The 16,576-nt window shown below is 39.7% G+C and overlaps 1 protein-coding gene across 1 annotated transcript in view; it reads right to left on the reverse strand.

Annotated features, from left to right (window-relative positions):
* The window catches only part of NIBAN1 (niban apoptosis regulator 1), a 155,784-nt gene that overhangs the window by 35,618 nt on the left and 103,590 nt on the right, over positions 1–16,576 (reverse strand). Inside the window, exons 6-8 of the mRNA XM_007937680.2 lie at positions 12,190–12,305; positions 5,627–5,731; positions 5,147–5,309 (exon numbers count right to left, since the gene is read on the reverse strand). Coding sequence (XP_007935871.2) covers positions 5,147–5,309; positions 5,627–5,731; positions 12,190–12,305 — 384 coding nt within the window. The remainder of the gene's footprint in view (positions 1–5,146; positions 5,310–5,626; positions 5,732–12,189; positions 12,306–16,576) is intronic.

Raw genomic sequence — 16,576 nt, forward strand, 5'->3', positions numbered from 1 at the left:
GGCTCCTTGAAAGGATATATGATAAGGTTTTATGAGTAGTTACCTCTGAAAAGTAGGATCTAAATGTTTCTATTTTGCTTATTTGCATTTTCCATTCTTTTCCTGCAATGGCATGTATTTCAGGTTCTTACACCTTTTTCTATTTCTTCTGTCAATTCAATGTGAAATTGGAGGGAGATAGAAGAGGTAAATGTGTTCTAGTGAGTGACCTTGAACTGGATATCTGCTTTTTTAAGAGGAAAAGTGTTTTGTTTTTTTTTTTAAACTGTTTTGTGAATCTGATATTGTTAGGTATTTTTCAATGAATACAGAATATTACAAGCAGTTTTCATTTTTCTTTGTTGCTTAGGGAATCATATTAAGACTTTGTACCATTTTGTACTGGAATTTCTTCTCTGAAGCAAACACAGTCCCCAAAAGAAGGATCTTCAGGTGTCAGTGGGATAGCAAATGCCATTAAATCATTCAAGGTCAGACTCTTACCCTATCTTTGGGTAGGTTTAGAATCATCTTGAGGTGGAACATTCTGATGGTTAGATCCATCAGGTTCCTAAGAACTATAGCAGACAAATGGTGCTCTCATCTGTTTTGTTTTCCTCGAATGCTCATTCTTTTTCTTCCTCTCCACCCAGGAATGAACAAGTTTCTTTATAAATTTGGCCTATATCCAGGTTTAATGGGAATATATCAAAATCACATCACTGTAATTCAAATCCTAGTTCAATACCAATGACTTTTATGAACCTTTCTTTCAGCGCCCAATTCCTATAAAAATATCCAATTCAGTCCATTTGTCCTTAAAGCTTGTGATTGTTTCCCACTTTTTGTTCGTAAACTTTCTTTTTGGAATATGAAAGAATTCTGAGATTGAACCTTGACCTGGGAAGCTCGTCTTCATTATATCAACTTGTAGCTCACATTCAGAAGGAAGTACTACGTAGTTCCATAAGAGATGTTAAAGCTGAAATTGGAATAAGGATTCAATGAGTCCTTTACCACAAGTAAGGTTTTCCTTTTGCAGTTCTTTGCAAACGAATATTAGTGCAAGGGATATTCAATTTCTCTGCAACCAATTTCCTTATCATCAGACTGCCAGCCATGGCTGCCTTAGTATCCTGGGCAAAGACGAATTGGCCAATGCACTCCTTCTCCTGGCCTGAATTGACCACACCTCCAGCAAGCACTCAGCTCTGTTTGGCAGCCAAGTGCCACAGGAAAAGGCCCAGCACACACCTTCCATTGCTGACACCAAGCAGAACAGCTTGGCAGGGTAAACTATACACGAAAAACGACCTCACGGCCACCTCTGGGCTTGGGTGGCACAGATACTCTACAGCTGATTCTTGACATCTGCAATAGTTAGGTTCTATAGAGGCAAGGTGAACACTGACTTAACTAATACCAAACCATTGATCCAAAGAGAAATAGAGAGTTAGGTTCTGTGAGCCTTTGGTCACAACATTTTTGCCAACCAATCAATACATAACATTGTTTTATGTGTGCTTTTATTTAAAGACACCTTATTTAATATATATTGTTGACTCATTACTATTAAACTCAAGGTTAACAGCACTATAATTCCTGCCTAAACAATACTTATTTAACACAAGGATTTTCTCCTTATTTCACAGCCTTCTTGCACTTGGGAACACTATACAGCAAGTCAATACTCTGCTTGGGGGCCATTTTAACAACCTCACCAATAAACAGCAAAAAAATGCAAAGACTGTGGTACTAAATAGACAGCAAAAATGACACTTGTTTACAGTATGAGGACTGAAACAAGACGGAGAGCTTTGCCTCATCCAACCTCAGCTGGGAACATGCACATTAGGCAACTCAGATTTTTGCAGCTCTGCACCAGCACATGTCTGTGAGTGACCATGAAAGCACACGAGCATTGATTTTGGGGGTTACAAATGAATTTTAGCAAATAGGCAAATTCTCAAATACAGAATCTATGAACAAGGATAGACTGGAATTGAAATTTCGGAACGATCATGCACACTAATGATATACAGAGCAGATTTAGCAGCAGTCTGCTGCCCTGACCAGTGAGTGGGTGTGGGAGGATCTCTGCCTGATTTCCCATGAATCCCTGTTTCCCCTGTGTGGTCCAGCCCTTCTCTGAGAGCCTTTATTCACAGTGTTCCTCTCACCTGTGCCTTCCTTCCTTCACCTCTGCCTGTCAACATCTTACTAACCTCTTCAAAGCCCAGCTCAGAATTCACCCACGCTGGTTAGCCTAACACCCTGAAACCACTGCAGTGCCTCCTGAGCTGTGGTCTGGGGATATTTCCTTCTGGGCTCAACAAATTCCACATCCCACACATGTATGCTCTGTTATGTCTCAAACCTATAGAGATGCTGTTATGATAAATACTGTGTTGTGACACATTAATTCATAAGCTTTCCTGCAGCTAGGCAGCAGATGAGAAGTAGTTGAGCAGAGTGATTAAGAGTGGAAGCACTGGAGCTGGAGAGGTTATGTGAGGAGGCTGACTTTGCCCCACACTAGCTTATTAATTTGGGCAAACTACTTAATCTCTCAGTTTTCTTGTCTGTAAAGTGGAGACAATAAAAGTAATTACTTGTCAGAGCTGTGGCAAGGATTCAATGCATTTAATAGGTTGAAAGTCCTTAGAACTGTATGTGGTACTCTGGAAGTACTCCTTAACTCTTAGCTCTTATTGTATCTATTGACATTATCATTTTTTCCAATCAATGAACACTAAAACATTACTCATTATGAGGGCTGTATTCCAACATACTTTACAGTTTGTTGAAGTTGAAACGGGATCAGCCTCTAGGTTGGGAATCATTCTTGCCTCTCTTGAGACATTTATCACATTTTGCCTTCTGTTTCAATGTCTGTAACATGTATTCCTTTACTTGTAAAATCACATCATCTTCTTTAAATCCTCAGAGACACTGTACTCAGCAGGAGCAGAATAAATACTTACTGAACCAATAAACAATTGTGGGGCAGAACAGTCATTGCTTTACTTTCAGGAATTACACAGAAGGAAATAGAAAGACCACCACTTAATTCTCCCAAAGTTGTTTTTTTAAAAAAATCCAAAGCCCTTCATCAATGCAGCCTGAAGTACAATTCTCATTACAAACGTGGAGAACAGAGGCCTGGTTAAAAATTTGTTTCTGATATTTCATTTTTAAAAGACTTGACTATTATTTCCTGTCAAGGCTTCTTTTAGGAAATAAACTCTCATCTGGGCTGGAATGTTTTTCTATCTTACATGGGATACACCCGAGTCCTAGAGCTTTAGGTGAGAGAGAGAGAGAGAGAGAGAAGTTTAATTCAGGCCATGAGAATAGCCTCTGCTAGGCACAGAAGTTGAGTATTGAAAGCTTTAATTTGTATAAAATTTTAATTTGTATAAAATACTTCAAATGGCAGGCATACTTCATTTTATTGCACTTCTCTTTATGCACTTTGCAGATACTGTGGGCTTTTTTTTCTTTGTTTACAAATTGAAGGTTTGTGGCAACCCTGTGTCCAACAAGTCTATTGGCATCATTTTTCCAAAAGCATGTGTTCACTTCATGTCACATTTTGGTAGTTCTCATAAAATTTCAAAATTTTTCATAATGCTTTTGCATACTTAAGGGACTACAATATAGTATAAACACAACTTTTATATGCAGCTCACTTTATTGCAATATTTACTTTATTGTGGTGGTCTGGAACTGAACCCACAATATCCCTGAGGTATGCCTGTATATCATCAACTCTAGATCAAGATGTGCTAGATCAAGGCATGGATAACAGCAAACACTTGGAAGCTAATTTATATTTGGCTTGGGAAGGCATTGCCTGAACAGACATTCATACACAGATACACAGATACATACACCTTTACTGTAATAACACCTCCTCTAATCTCCTCTCAGCAGGAGGTGTTCAAAGGAGCCCCAAAGCAAGCTGGGTGATAGTATGCAGAAGTCCTGAATTACAAAGAATAATATACCAAGCAGATGACCACCTATTAGACTATAAGCTTCATGAGGACAGGAACTGAGGCTTCCTTTTTCATTTTGAAAGCTCCACCAACTTGTTCAATAAGCACTTGGTAAATATTTGTGAATAAATGAATGAGAGTGAACTAGTAAGTGTATAGTCTGAGAATTGACTATAGAAAAAGGTCACTGATAAACAATAAAAATTGGACCAGCATGCTTTTCCTCTGAAGTGACATTTGATGTTGGTCCCTTTATTTGGATATGGGAGACCCAGATAGGATGAAGAACCATAGAATTTTTGTCCTGTAGAACTCCTTTGAGCCCATCTAAGGCCTCTTGTCTGGGGAGAGGCAAACTTTTTCTTTCAAGGGTCAAACAGTGAATATTTGAGGCTTTGTAGTCCATTAGGTCTCTGTTCCAACTACTCAACTGCTATTTTAGCATGAAAGCAGCTATAGACAATACAGAAAGAATAAGTGTGGCTGTGTCCCAATAAAACTATTTACAGAAACAATTCAAGGGCTGGATTTGGCCCATAGACCATAGTTTGCTGACTCTGCTCTAGTGGACCCTCCTGTTCTCAGAAGAGGACATGAAGGCACAGAGCATTCAAGTGGCTTGCCCAAGTAAACATGACTAGGTAGTTGAAGTTGGAGGCAAAATTCAAACTTATTGATTCTAAGCCAAAACTGTGGGTTTTACTGTCAAAGGAAAATCCACTGATTCATTGATTCAAATGCTCACTGAGAGCCTGTACATGCCAGGCATGGTGCTAAACACTGGATATACCTGAGTGAACCAAGGCACCATGGCTTTGCCCTTAGAGAACTTACATCCCAGAGGGAGGTTCCAGCAAAGGCAGAGGTCATTATAATTCATTCTAAGAAGTGCTGCAAGGGGGGGGAACTATAGGCAGTACCAGAGTGTGTAGGCACCACCACAAGGCAAGAAACAAAGTTTCCTCTGCTTTATGTCCATGAAGCTGCCATAAGAAGGCCCAGGCCCTCACCAGCATCTCTGATATGCTAGTTATTGTAGCTGTTATCACCTCTTCCCAATTTCCACGATTTAATTCTCCTCTGAAACCATTTATCTTAAGCACGCAGTGGATCCCCCAAATGTACATCTTAGGTAATTAAAAGGAGTACAGATTATCTCCACTGACCTTTGATTTTTCCAATTAAGAAGTTTTTGGAGTTCACAATCTGATCCATGTCTGAACGAATCGTCCCTTCCAGGCCCTTTGTCAGACTTCTGCATTCCTCCTTCAAAGCACTTAATCCTTCGGAAACTTGAAGCTGTACCAGGTTGTAGGCCTCCTCAAGGAGCTGCAACAGGGAATAGCACATAAATCAGGCTTGGTCGTGTGTAAGCACCTCACAGAGTCAAGTAGAGGGATGAGAGTTTATCACGAACTATCATAATATAAACAACACTGCACACACATCCTAATTTTTCTTTCAAACTTCAAGTCTGTTTGGATTAGTCCTCATGTAAGTGAGACTGAGCAGGCTTGAGGTAGACGATTCTCCACCCAGGGAGGAACTTTCTTTTAAAAAAAAATAATACAAATAAAAAAACTGCCTATAAAGAGAAAGGAATGTTCATTTGAGGAACATAGTTTAGTGACAAAATAATCACTTACACTGAACCAAGCTCTCTTCCTATCATTCTTTTTCCCCTTCATTTTAGGCAGAAGGTCTGTCTGGAGGGTGGGCAGGAGCTCCTCCATCACCAGGTTACTCAGGATCTGCAAAGTGGAAGAGAGCCCCCGTGGTGGCTAGTCAGTGAGGTGAGGCAGACTCCGAACATCAGGCCACCCAGAGGTTCCATGACTGGCTGTCACCATCTGAGGCTAATGCAGTTATCCAGGCTACATGAAGTCTGTTAGGTTCATCTTATGGTTTACCCTTGTTCTGAGGCCAAACATCTCAGCCAAGATAACTTAAGTGAGTATATGTTCTTAAATATCCATAAGGAATAATAACACCTGCTTATTATATTTCCCATCAGAAAAAAAAAATCAGATTCCTCAAATTCAAACATTGCATATTCAAACTAGAAGAACCTAGTGTATTGTAGACAACAGGGTAAGTTTCAATTATGGATAAGGACATTCTTAGCGAAATTGTGAAGTAGGTAAGGCTTGGTTTGGGTGGCTGAATCCTAGTCCATAACCCTTCACAGTATTATCCCTCCTCGAGCTCCCTTGGGATCCAAGTGTCTTCATGCTCCCTGTGCCTACTGCCTCCTGAAATCCTCCTTCCACCCTCTTTAAAGTTTAGAAAAAGAAAGGAGTAACAAATACTTTGGAACAATTGAATATTTGTGGGCTGAGCATAATATAGAGTTTCTAAAGTTGTATCAGTCTGAGAAGAAATACAACCAGAATGCTCCTTAGAAAGTGAGGATGGTGAGACTTTGTCTTACTTACTTTGGACATGTCATCAGAAAAAAACAATCACTAGAGAAGGCCATCATGTTTTGTAAAGTGGAGGGTCAGCAAAAATTAAGGAAATCCTCAATGAGATGGACTGACACAAAATAACCACAACAATGAGCTCAAACATACAACAAAATCATGGAGATGACAGGACTGTTCTGATATAGGTAAGGTCACCATGAGTCAGAGTTGACTCAACAGAAACTAACAATAACAATAGATTTGTTTGTTGTTGTTGTTTTTCATTTTTTCCCAAATCTTTCCTCTAAAATTTTGTTTGGATCAAAGAAAATGAATCTTTTGAATCTCAGCAGCAATGCCCACTCATGACAGTGCTCCATGCAGTACTCGCCCCTCCTTCTTACTCCCACTGACCTTGAATTATAGCAGACTTGCTATTCAGATTCACTTTCATCATGAGTTTTTGGGGGCTCACAGTTTAGCTTTCAATTTCAAAGTAGGCTGCAGACTAAGATTTATAGAGGGCAAGAGTAGTTGTGGAAATGGAGGCAGGGAGAGAAGTGGAGAATCACTTGAAACATCTGTTCTACAAATTGAAATAATACTTGTCTAAAATAATTGGCCACTTCCTTCTCACTTCTCATAAAAATTCAAATTAAGCTTTGGAATTAAGAAAGATTTTCTCTGAAATCATTGGTCAGTCTCAAGCTGATGGAAATACTGATGTGCTCACTGGATGTTGCCTTTCACTCAAGCTCTGTTTCAGCAGGGTGTAACGCTACAGCTGAACTAAACAGGAACACTCCCAGGGTGGAGGTAGACAAGCTGTCCAGTCCCACTGTGCCCATGGGTCCTGAGTGAGAGGGTTGTTTGAGTCAGTGTGGTCAGGAGGGCTCCTGTCATTTGCAATTTGGGACTGTGTGGTATAACAGAGATTATAATGGGGACAGGATTTCCACTAGTCCCGGTAATTCAGACAGGGAACCAGTCTCTGGGGACAGTTAAAAGTTGGACAATTATTTTCTGGTGACTCTTAGAGGAACTTGACATGTGAGCTCCATGTAAATCAACAGATCCAAAAATTAGATTCAAGTAGGTCACTGATAATCCAGGGATTGCCACCCTGCTGTATGGAATAAGCGCTTGTTTAGAATACATCTGTTCAAGAGTAACAGAAGTGTGGCACAGGTAGAATGAGCTAAGAGGGTAAGGAGACTGAAATCAGTACTTAGAATCAATGGGAAATATAATATGAAAAAATTGGTCTGAAAAGTGTTAAAGTTAAGAGTCATAAGTGTCCTAATTCATCACTTTGCAGAAGCTGGTTTGAATTTAAGCGTTAGAAAAAAAAAAAAATGTTCCATTTGGGTGGGTTTATAATTTTCTTTTAGTCTTTCTCATACAATGTTCCAAGAAATTTGGTTCTATTTTAGCATTTAGGAAAATGAAATGGAAATATGTCTAGAAAGAAAAAAAAGGGGTAGGAGTGGGTTGGTTATAGGCAGAGCTTCTGGGTGCTGAAGCCCAGTGGTGCTACATGACAACACTACCATTTTCTTCTAAACTCCAGCCCCAACTCCCACCCAGATGTTATGCTTCCCCTCACCTTGGTCAGCATTCTACAGCACAGTCCCAAGCCCTTGAGCAAGCTGAGGGAAAGTAGGTCATCTGATACATAAATCACTAAGGAAGGGGTTCTCCAACCTCTTCCCCTCAAAGCAGGATCTACTGAGTTTTATCTTATATGAAATCTATAAGTATCACTTTTGCTTGGGGAAAAAAAAAAAAAAAAACAGAGGTGGGCTTCAATTTAACTGCTGGGAAATGGAGATTTTTAAATTCCATCACACACACAAGAAACTAAACATATCACCAGGTTGACTGAAACTGACAAATCCAGGTTCACCCCCTAAAGGCCTTGCCACACAATTATCTTTCTGATGTTGAAGGAGTAAGGAGATATGAGGTCCACAGAGACCGTCCTCCTTCCCCAGGCTTTCCCGGCAGTCTTATCCAGCTGCCAGGCCTCTACCTTTTGTGTAGCTGAGTGGCCATGAGTCAAAGAATTCATTTAAAGGGGCCACATTCAAGGCCATTAGGCACAAGACAACTCCAGATGATATAGGTAAGACCTAAAAAATGTGGATAGTTTTTGTATCTAGAAGCCATCTGTTCTGTGGGAATGATGACCCGCTCTCTGGCCCATCTGGCTAATTTAAAGATAAATAATAAACATTCCAAATAACTGGACAGTACTTTACAAAGACCTTCCCTCATGATCTCATTTGATATCTTTATATTGACAAGCAGAAAACATACTGAAATTTTTACTAGTATGCAAATATTTGCCCCTTAACAATCTTTCAGCAAGTTATTCCAAGATATTTGCTTTGTCTGGACATTTGCCTAAAATAACCATTGCCATGAGGGCATGCCATACTTGCTGCATGAGTCAGTACTTGAAGATAATAATGTAACACAACTGAAAGTCATATGAATGCAGTCCCCTAGGGATATGAATATATAGGACAGCATTATGATTAAGTTTTTAGTGGATGTGAAGAAAAACTGCACATACACCCAGTGCATTAAACCAAAGGTGCCATATTCTCAAACTCAGTAATGCAATGCCACTTTAACTACTTTGGACCCCTGACCTCTTTGTGAGCCTTAAGATAAACCTACTTCCTTATTCAGCAATGTTATTAGAGGTTATGGTGAGCCTTAAACCTTGTTAGGAATGCTTTGGAACACATTTCTTTTTTATCAGCTTCTCCAAGGATAGCCCGACAATTCTGTTACAATTCTTCGTGACTTCAGCGAAGTCTTTTAACGTCTCTAAGAATCCTTTCTCTCATATGGAGGGTGATGGACAAATAATCCTAAAATCCCTCTTAAAAACCAAAACCAAACCTACTGCCATCAAGTTGATTCCAACTCAGAGCGACCCCTATTGGATTTCCGAGGCAGTAAACTTTACGGAAGTAGATTGCCTCATCCCTCTTACCACTCACATTTTATGAGTTTGTGATTTCACCCATGGTGATCAAATTCCTAGAAGAGCAAAATTTCCTATTGGGTCATTTAATAACTCCAGTTTTTACTGATCTGTGTTTTTTTATTTGTTTATTTATTTATTTTGCCACTTATGGGGATTTTGGTTCTACAAAATTAACACTACACTTTGACTGCTTCAGAGTCACTGGGTGGTACAAATGGCTAATGTGCTTGGCTGCCAACCCAAAGGTTGAAATGTTTGAGTCCACACAAAAGCACCTTGGAAGAAAGGCCTGGCAATCTACTTCCTAAAACTCACCGACTGTAAACTCTACGGAGCACCATTCTATTAAGACGCGCATGGAGTCACTGTAAGTTGGAATTGTGTCAATGGCAACTGGTTTACTGGAATGACTGCCTCATACAAATGCTTTATGATATCCATATATGCAGGTCATTGGTTGTCATATGACATCAGGTTAATTTTGACTCAGAGTGACCTCATGTGACAGAGTAGAACTGCCCCACAGGTTTTCTATGCTATAATCCTTAACGGCCAAGAGCCCTGGTGGTGTAATGGCTAAAATGCTCAGCTGTTAACCAAAAGGTCAGAGGTTCAAACCCATCAGCTGCTCTGTAGGAGAAAGATGTGGCAGTCTGCTTCTGTAAAGATCTATACCCTTGGAAACCCTAGGGGGCAGTTCCATTCTGTCGCTATGAGTCAGAATCAACTCAAAGGTAGTGCGTTTGGTTCTTTGGTTTTAATCCTTACAGGAACAGATTGCCACAGAACTACTACCTGTGTTCAAACCACCAACCTTTTGGTTAGCAACTGAGTGCTTAACCGTTTGCACCACCAGGGCTCCTTCCATATATGTAGAGCCACTCACACACATACATATATATATGCCCCCACATATATGTACAATGCTGCCTTGTCCTCTGGATATATATGTACATCTTGCCTTACCACAATGTATCTTATAATACTTGGTACACATCAGCCTAAAACAAAAAGCAGAAGGGAAACAAAACAAAACACAACAAACTCAACATCTACCCCACTAGCCAGATTTACTAAACATGTTTCCAATAGCATTGTGAAGGAATGTGAGCTGCTATGGGATTTCAGGTGAAATCAAAAATAAAGCAAGTGGCATATCTGAAATTAAGGAGCTAAATAAATATGTAACTCAATATATTCCCAAGGTTGGTATTGATCTTTCACTAAACCAAGAGTCAGAAGCCAGTATTATTCCCTTTGCCATCCACCCACTTGGCACTGGAAACTGAGACTATGAGCTTCACAGGGCAGGGCCATCTGTCCTGTCCATCTCTGAATCACTGGAATTCAGCATAGTGCTTAGAATATAGTAAGTTCTCAATAAACAGTTGTTGAATTAACAACACTGGGTAAGTCACATAACTTCAGTTTTACTATTTACCAAATAGAAATAATACCTGTCCTATCTAGTCCATAAAATCTGTAAGATGAAGAGAAAGAACTAGCATTTGAACATTATAAACATAACACACAAAGGCATTTGATATTGATTTATCTATAAACTATGTTTGCTCATATGGCAGGCCAATCAGTGTCAAATGTGTAAGCTTCCCTTCTTATGCTTTTGATTTTCTTTCTTATGCTTTTGTTTTCTTTTCTGGCATAAATGCTATACATCCTTAGTCCTCTCAGACTTATAAACAGATGTGTTACTCCCAAATACCAGAAACCGAGAATTGGTTAGAGTGCTGGAATAAGTCTCAAGTAGGGAAGTAAATGAGTTTAGAATCAACCAAAAAGAAGAAGATGATGATGATGATTCCCAGACATATGGTTAAACAATAATGAATAGCCCCATCAGCATGAGAAAATGTTTTTGGTTTTAGATGTTTAAAGACCATAAAGTGGGAAGACACCATCTGGTATTATCCAAATGTTATTCCTAAAATGTTATCCAAATTTCACAGAACCCAAAAGAGATCCTCTGGGGATGTGGGAAAAGAAAATAAAAGAATAGCACTCTTGGACACTGTGCATATGACTGAATAATGCTCACATCCAGTCCTCTTCTTTTGGCTAAATCAGCTGTGTGCTTGGTGTCATCATGGAGGTGAGGGTCCCATCAGGAAACACAATTTCCTTTGGAAATTCATAGCACTTGCTGGAACGTCAGCCACTGAGATGCTTAGACACATGACTGGCATTTAATCAGGATTGTGGAAAATTATAATGGACTATGGAGCCTAAAAAACTAGGAAAGGTAAATGAAATTTATAGAGACCTGCTTAATGCTTTTTAAATTTGTATAGCATTCAGTAAAGACCTCCAACTATGTGCTAAATACTTTACCAGCAACATCTCATTTAATTCTCCCAACTCTGCAAGGTAAACATCATTATTCCCATGTTCGTCCAGAGGAGTAACCTGAGAGTAACAGAGGTTGAATACCTTGCCAGGATTTAAATCCAATTCCTCTGACCCTAGCATCCTAACGCACTCTGCACTATACCACTGTGCTCACTGTTGCATCTCCTCTGGAAACATGAGGTCATTCAAAAAAATAATCCGTTTTCTAAAAAACTCTGGGCACAGCTCTTTCCATTACAGTTGAAGTGTTTCTGTCTGCCCTATTTAGCACCTGGAGTGGGTGACCAAATGTTTCTAGATGATGAGAAAAATGACCTTTGAAATCACATCTTCCATTCTTGCAGCTTTCTTTGTTTGTTTGATTGTTTGTTAAAATGACTCTGACCTCCTACCGCTGAGACAAAGAGAAAACCCAAAATTCTGAGCCCTGTGTTACCTGGACTTCATTGCCAGTGATCATTTCCCATGAGCCATAGTGACCCTTCTCCTGTCGGAAGAACTGCACAGCTTCTACAAAGGCTTGGGCTTCAAACGTCGTCTGCTTCATGTAATCTACAGGAAAGAAATAAAGGCATTTAGCAAAGAAAAAAAAGTTTACTTTAAATTTTAACATGATTCTTCAAATGTAATGTTCAGAGACCTCATATTACCAGAGTACCTACAAGGGATACAATTATGAGACACAGAAAATGTTAAGCAAGTACTGCATTCAAAGTTCCCTTCCAGGTGTGTATCACACTAAGAAGCCCTGATGGCACAGTGGGTAAGTGCTCGGTTGCTACCCAAAAGGTCGGCAGTTTGAATTGAAAAGCCATTCCATGTAAAAAAGATGAGGCAGTCTGCTTCCTTAAAGATTACAGCCTTGTAAATCTTATGTGACAGTTCTGCTCTATCCTATAGGGTCACTATGAGTCAGAATCAACTTGACAACAGTTTTTTTTTTGGAGGGGGTGGTTAACATATACTTGCTCAACATGCTAGCTGATTAATTCTGTATTTTAACTACTCAGTTACTAGGAATAGTGGTTAACACCAGAAATGGGTCATCCATTTTCTCTCTCTTATAAATGCCTCCCCCTCTATCCCCAGGCACCTAGTGTCTTTATGATACCAACCACAACACCTTACTCAAGTAAGCCATCACTTAACAATGTCTTATGTGTCAAAATTATCCTTTTCCAGTTTCCCAAACAAAACTCCAATTTCTTTGTGGCCTGATTTCTTTTTTCTGTAAAAAGGACATCAACATAATAAATTAATTTTTCTTAATATGCAAATAATTGACAATAATAGCTAACACATACAGTAGGATAAAGCAGCCCTGGTGGCACAATGGTTAAGTGCATGGCTGCTAAATGAAAGGTCAGTGGTTTGAATCCACCAACGGTTCCAGAGGAGAAAAAATATGGTAATCTCCTCCCATAAAGATCACAGCATAGAAAACCTTATGGATAGTCTATAAGGTGGGTATGAATTGGAATTGATAGCATATAACAAAAATAAATAGTAGGATATTGTTCTAATCACTTTATATATCTCAATGGAACCTCATAATAGTTTCTGAAGTGTTGTTAGGTGCCACTGAGTCATCTCCAACTCATAGCGACCTTACGTACAACAGAACAAAACACTGCCCATGCCAGCCTCACGATCCCTCTATTCCTGAGCCCATCGTTGCAGCCACTGTGTCAAGTCATCTTGTTGAGGGCTTTCCCTTTCTTCATTGACCCTCCACTTTACCAAGCATGATACCCTTCTCCAGAGAATGGTCCCTTCTGACCACATGACCAAAGTAGGTGAGACGAATTCTGGCCATTCTTGCTTCCAAGGAGCATTCAGGCTGCCCTTCTTCCAGGGCAGATTTATTAGTTCTTTTAGCAGACCATGGTACTTTCAGCATTCTTCGCCAACACCACAACTCAAAAGCATCAACCCTTCTTCAGCATTATTCATTGTCCAGTTCTCACATGCATGTGAAGTGATTTAAAAAACCATGGCTTGGTTTAGGTGCACCTTAGTCTTCAAGGAGACATCTTTGCTCTTCAGCACTTGAAAGAGGTCTTTTGCAACAGATTTGCCCAATACAATATGTCTTCTGATGTCTTGACTGCTGCTTCCATTGGTGTTGATTGTAGAACAAAGTAATATGAAGTCTTTGACAACTTCAATATTTTCTCCATTTATCGTGATGCTGCTTATTGGTCCAGTTGTGAGAATTTTTGTTTTCTTTATATTGAGGTATAATCCATACTGAAGTCTGTAGTCTTCAATCTTCATCAGTAAGTGCTTCAAATCATTCTCACCTGCAGCAAGCAAAGTTGTGTTGTCTGTGTATCTCAGGTTGTTAATAAGCCTTCCTCCAATCCTGATGCCATGTTCTTCTTCATATTGTCCAGCTTCTCAGATTACTTGTTTAGCATACAGATTGAACAAGTATGGTGAAAGGATACAATCCTGATGTATCCATGCAATATCCCCTTCTTCTATTTGAATGGCAGCCTCCTGGACTATGTACAGGTTCCTCATGAGTACAATTAAGTGTTCTGGAATTCCCATTCTTCTCAATATTATCCACAATTTGTTATGATCCACATAATCAAATGCCTTTGCATAGTCAATAAAACACAAGTAATCCTCTTTCTGGTATTCTTTGCCTTGAGCCAAGATCCATCTGACAGCAGCTATGATATCCCTCGTTCCATGTCCTCTTCTGAATCTAGCTTGTATTTTTGGAAGCTCTCTGTCAATATACTGCTACAACTGTTGTTCAATTACCTTCAGTAAGATTTTACTTGTGTGTGAGATCAATGACATTGATATCCACATTCTGTGGGATCACTTTTCTTTGGAATGGGTACAAATATGGATCTCTTCCATTCAGTTGGCCAGGTAGCTGTCTTCCAAATCTCTTGGCATAAATGAGTTAGTGCCTCCAGCACAGCATCCATTTGTTGAAACATCTCAATGGGTATTCCATCAATTCCCAGAGCCTTGTTTTCCACAAATTCCTTCAGTGCAGCTTTGAATTCTTCCTTCAATACAGTTGGTTCTTGATCATATGCCACCTCTTGAAATGGATGAACATTGACCAATTCTTTTTGGTACAATGATTCTGTGTATTCTTTCCATCTTCCTTTGAGGTTTCCTGAATCACTTAATATATTGCTGATAGAATCTTTCAATATTGCAACTTGAGGCTCAATTTTTTTCCTCAGTTGTTTCAGCTTGAGAAATGCCAAGTGTGTTTTTCCCTTTTGGTTTTCTAACTTCAGGTCTTTGCAATTTCATTATAATTATTGACTGTCTTCTCAAGCATGTCTTTGAAATCTTCTGTTCAACTGTTTTATCTTTTCATTTCTTCCATTTGCTTTAGCTGTTCTCCATCAAGGGCAAGTTTCAGAGTCTCTTCTGACATCCATTTCGGTCTTTTCTTCCTTTCCTGTCTTTTTAATGACCTTCAACCCACCAGCCACTCCTCAGCAGGAAGATTGAGCAATCTACTTCCATAGTGATATTGCCTTAGAAACCCAAGGAGGGGTCACTATGAGTCAGATCCAACTCGATGGCAGTGAGTTTGGCTTTTGGTATTTTGCTGTCTTCATGGATGATGTTCTTGATGTCATCCCACAATTCCTCTGGTTTTCAGTCATTGGTGTTCAGTGCATCAAATCTATTCTTTAGGTAGTCTCTAAATTCAGAAGGGATATAATCAAGGTTGAAATCACAGTAAGCCAGCCCCAGGACCAGCAGAAGACAGGTGTTTTTGTGTGTAGAGCCACCTGTGGGCACAGGATGCAGTAAGCCAGCCAGGGGACCAGTGGAAGGTGGGTGCTTGTGTGTGTGGAGCCGCCCCAGGTGCAGGCTGCAGTAAGCCAGTCCCACAACCAGTGGAAGGTGGGTGTTTGCCCCTGGGACAGGCTGGGTAAGTGAGCATGGTGGGGGAGACCAGGAAAGGTGCAGAGCAGTGTAGAACAGCTAGGGGAGACAAACTTGTCTGTCAATTTGTCCTACTATGATGGCTTATGTGAGGCTGGTGGCTATGCCACCAGTGTTTCAAATGTCTGCAGGATTACCCATGGTAGACAGGTTTCAGAGGAGCCTTTAGATTAAGACAGAGTTGGAAGAAGGAGGAGGCCATGCACTTCTCAAAGAATTGGCCAATCATTTCACAAACCTTGAATAGCAGTGAAACAGTACATGATAGAGTGCATAGAGATGAGTCCCTCAGGTCTCAAAATATGACTGGAGAAGAGCTGCCTCCTCAGAGTAGAGCCAATCTTAATTATGTCCATAGAGTAAAGCTTTCAGGACCCCCATTTGCTGATGTGGCACATGTCAAGATGAGAAGGAACAGCTGAAAACATCCATTAATAATCAGAACATGGAATGAATAAAGTATAAATCTAGGAATATTGGAAGTTGTCAAAAATTAAATGGAACAGATAAAGGTTGATATCCTAGGCATTAGTGAGCTGGAATGGACTGGTTTTGGCCATTTTGAATCAGGCGATCATATGATCTACTACTCAAAGTATGACAAATTGAAGAAGAATGGAGTGGCATTCATTATCAGAAAGAATGTATCAAGATCTCTCCTGAAGTACAGTGCTATCAGTGATAGGATAATATCCATATGCCTTTGAGGAAAAACAGTTAATACTACTATTATTCAAATTTATTCACCAACCACCAAAGCCAAAGATGAAGAAATTGAAGATTTTTACCAACTTCTGCAGTCTGAAATTGACTGAACATGCAATCAAAATGTGTTAATTATCACTTGTGATTGGAAAGCAAAAGTTGGAAACAAAGAAGAACCAGTA

This window comes from Orycteropus afer, unplaced genomic scaffold (genome assembly GCF_000298275.1).
Source record: "Orycteropus afer afer isolate SDZICR_OR568_19922 unplaced genomic scaffold, OryAfe1.0 scaffold00043, whole genome shotgun sequence".
Taxonomy (NCBI): Eukaryota; Metazoa; Chordata; class Mammalia; order Tubulidentata; family Orycteropodidae; genus Orycteropus; species Orycteropus afer.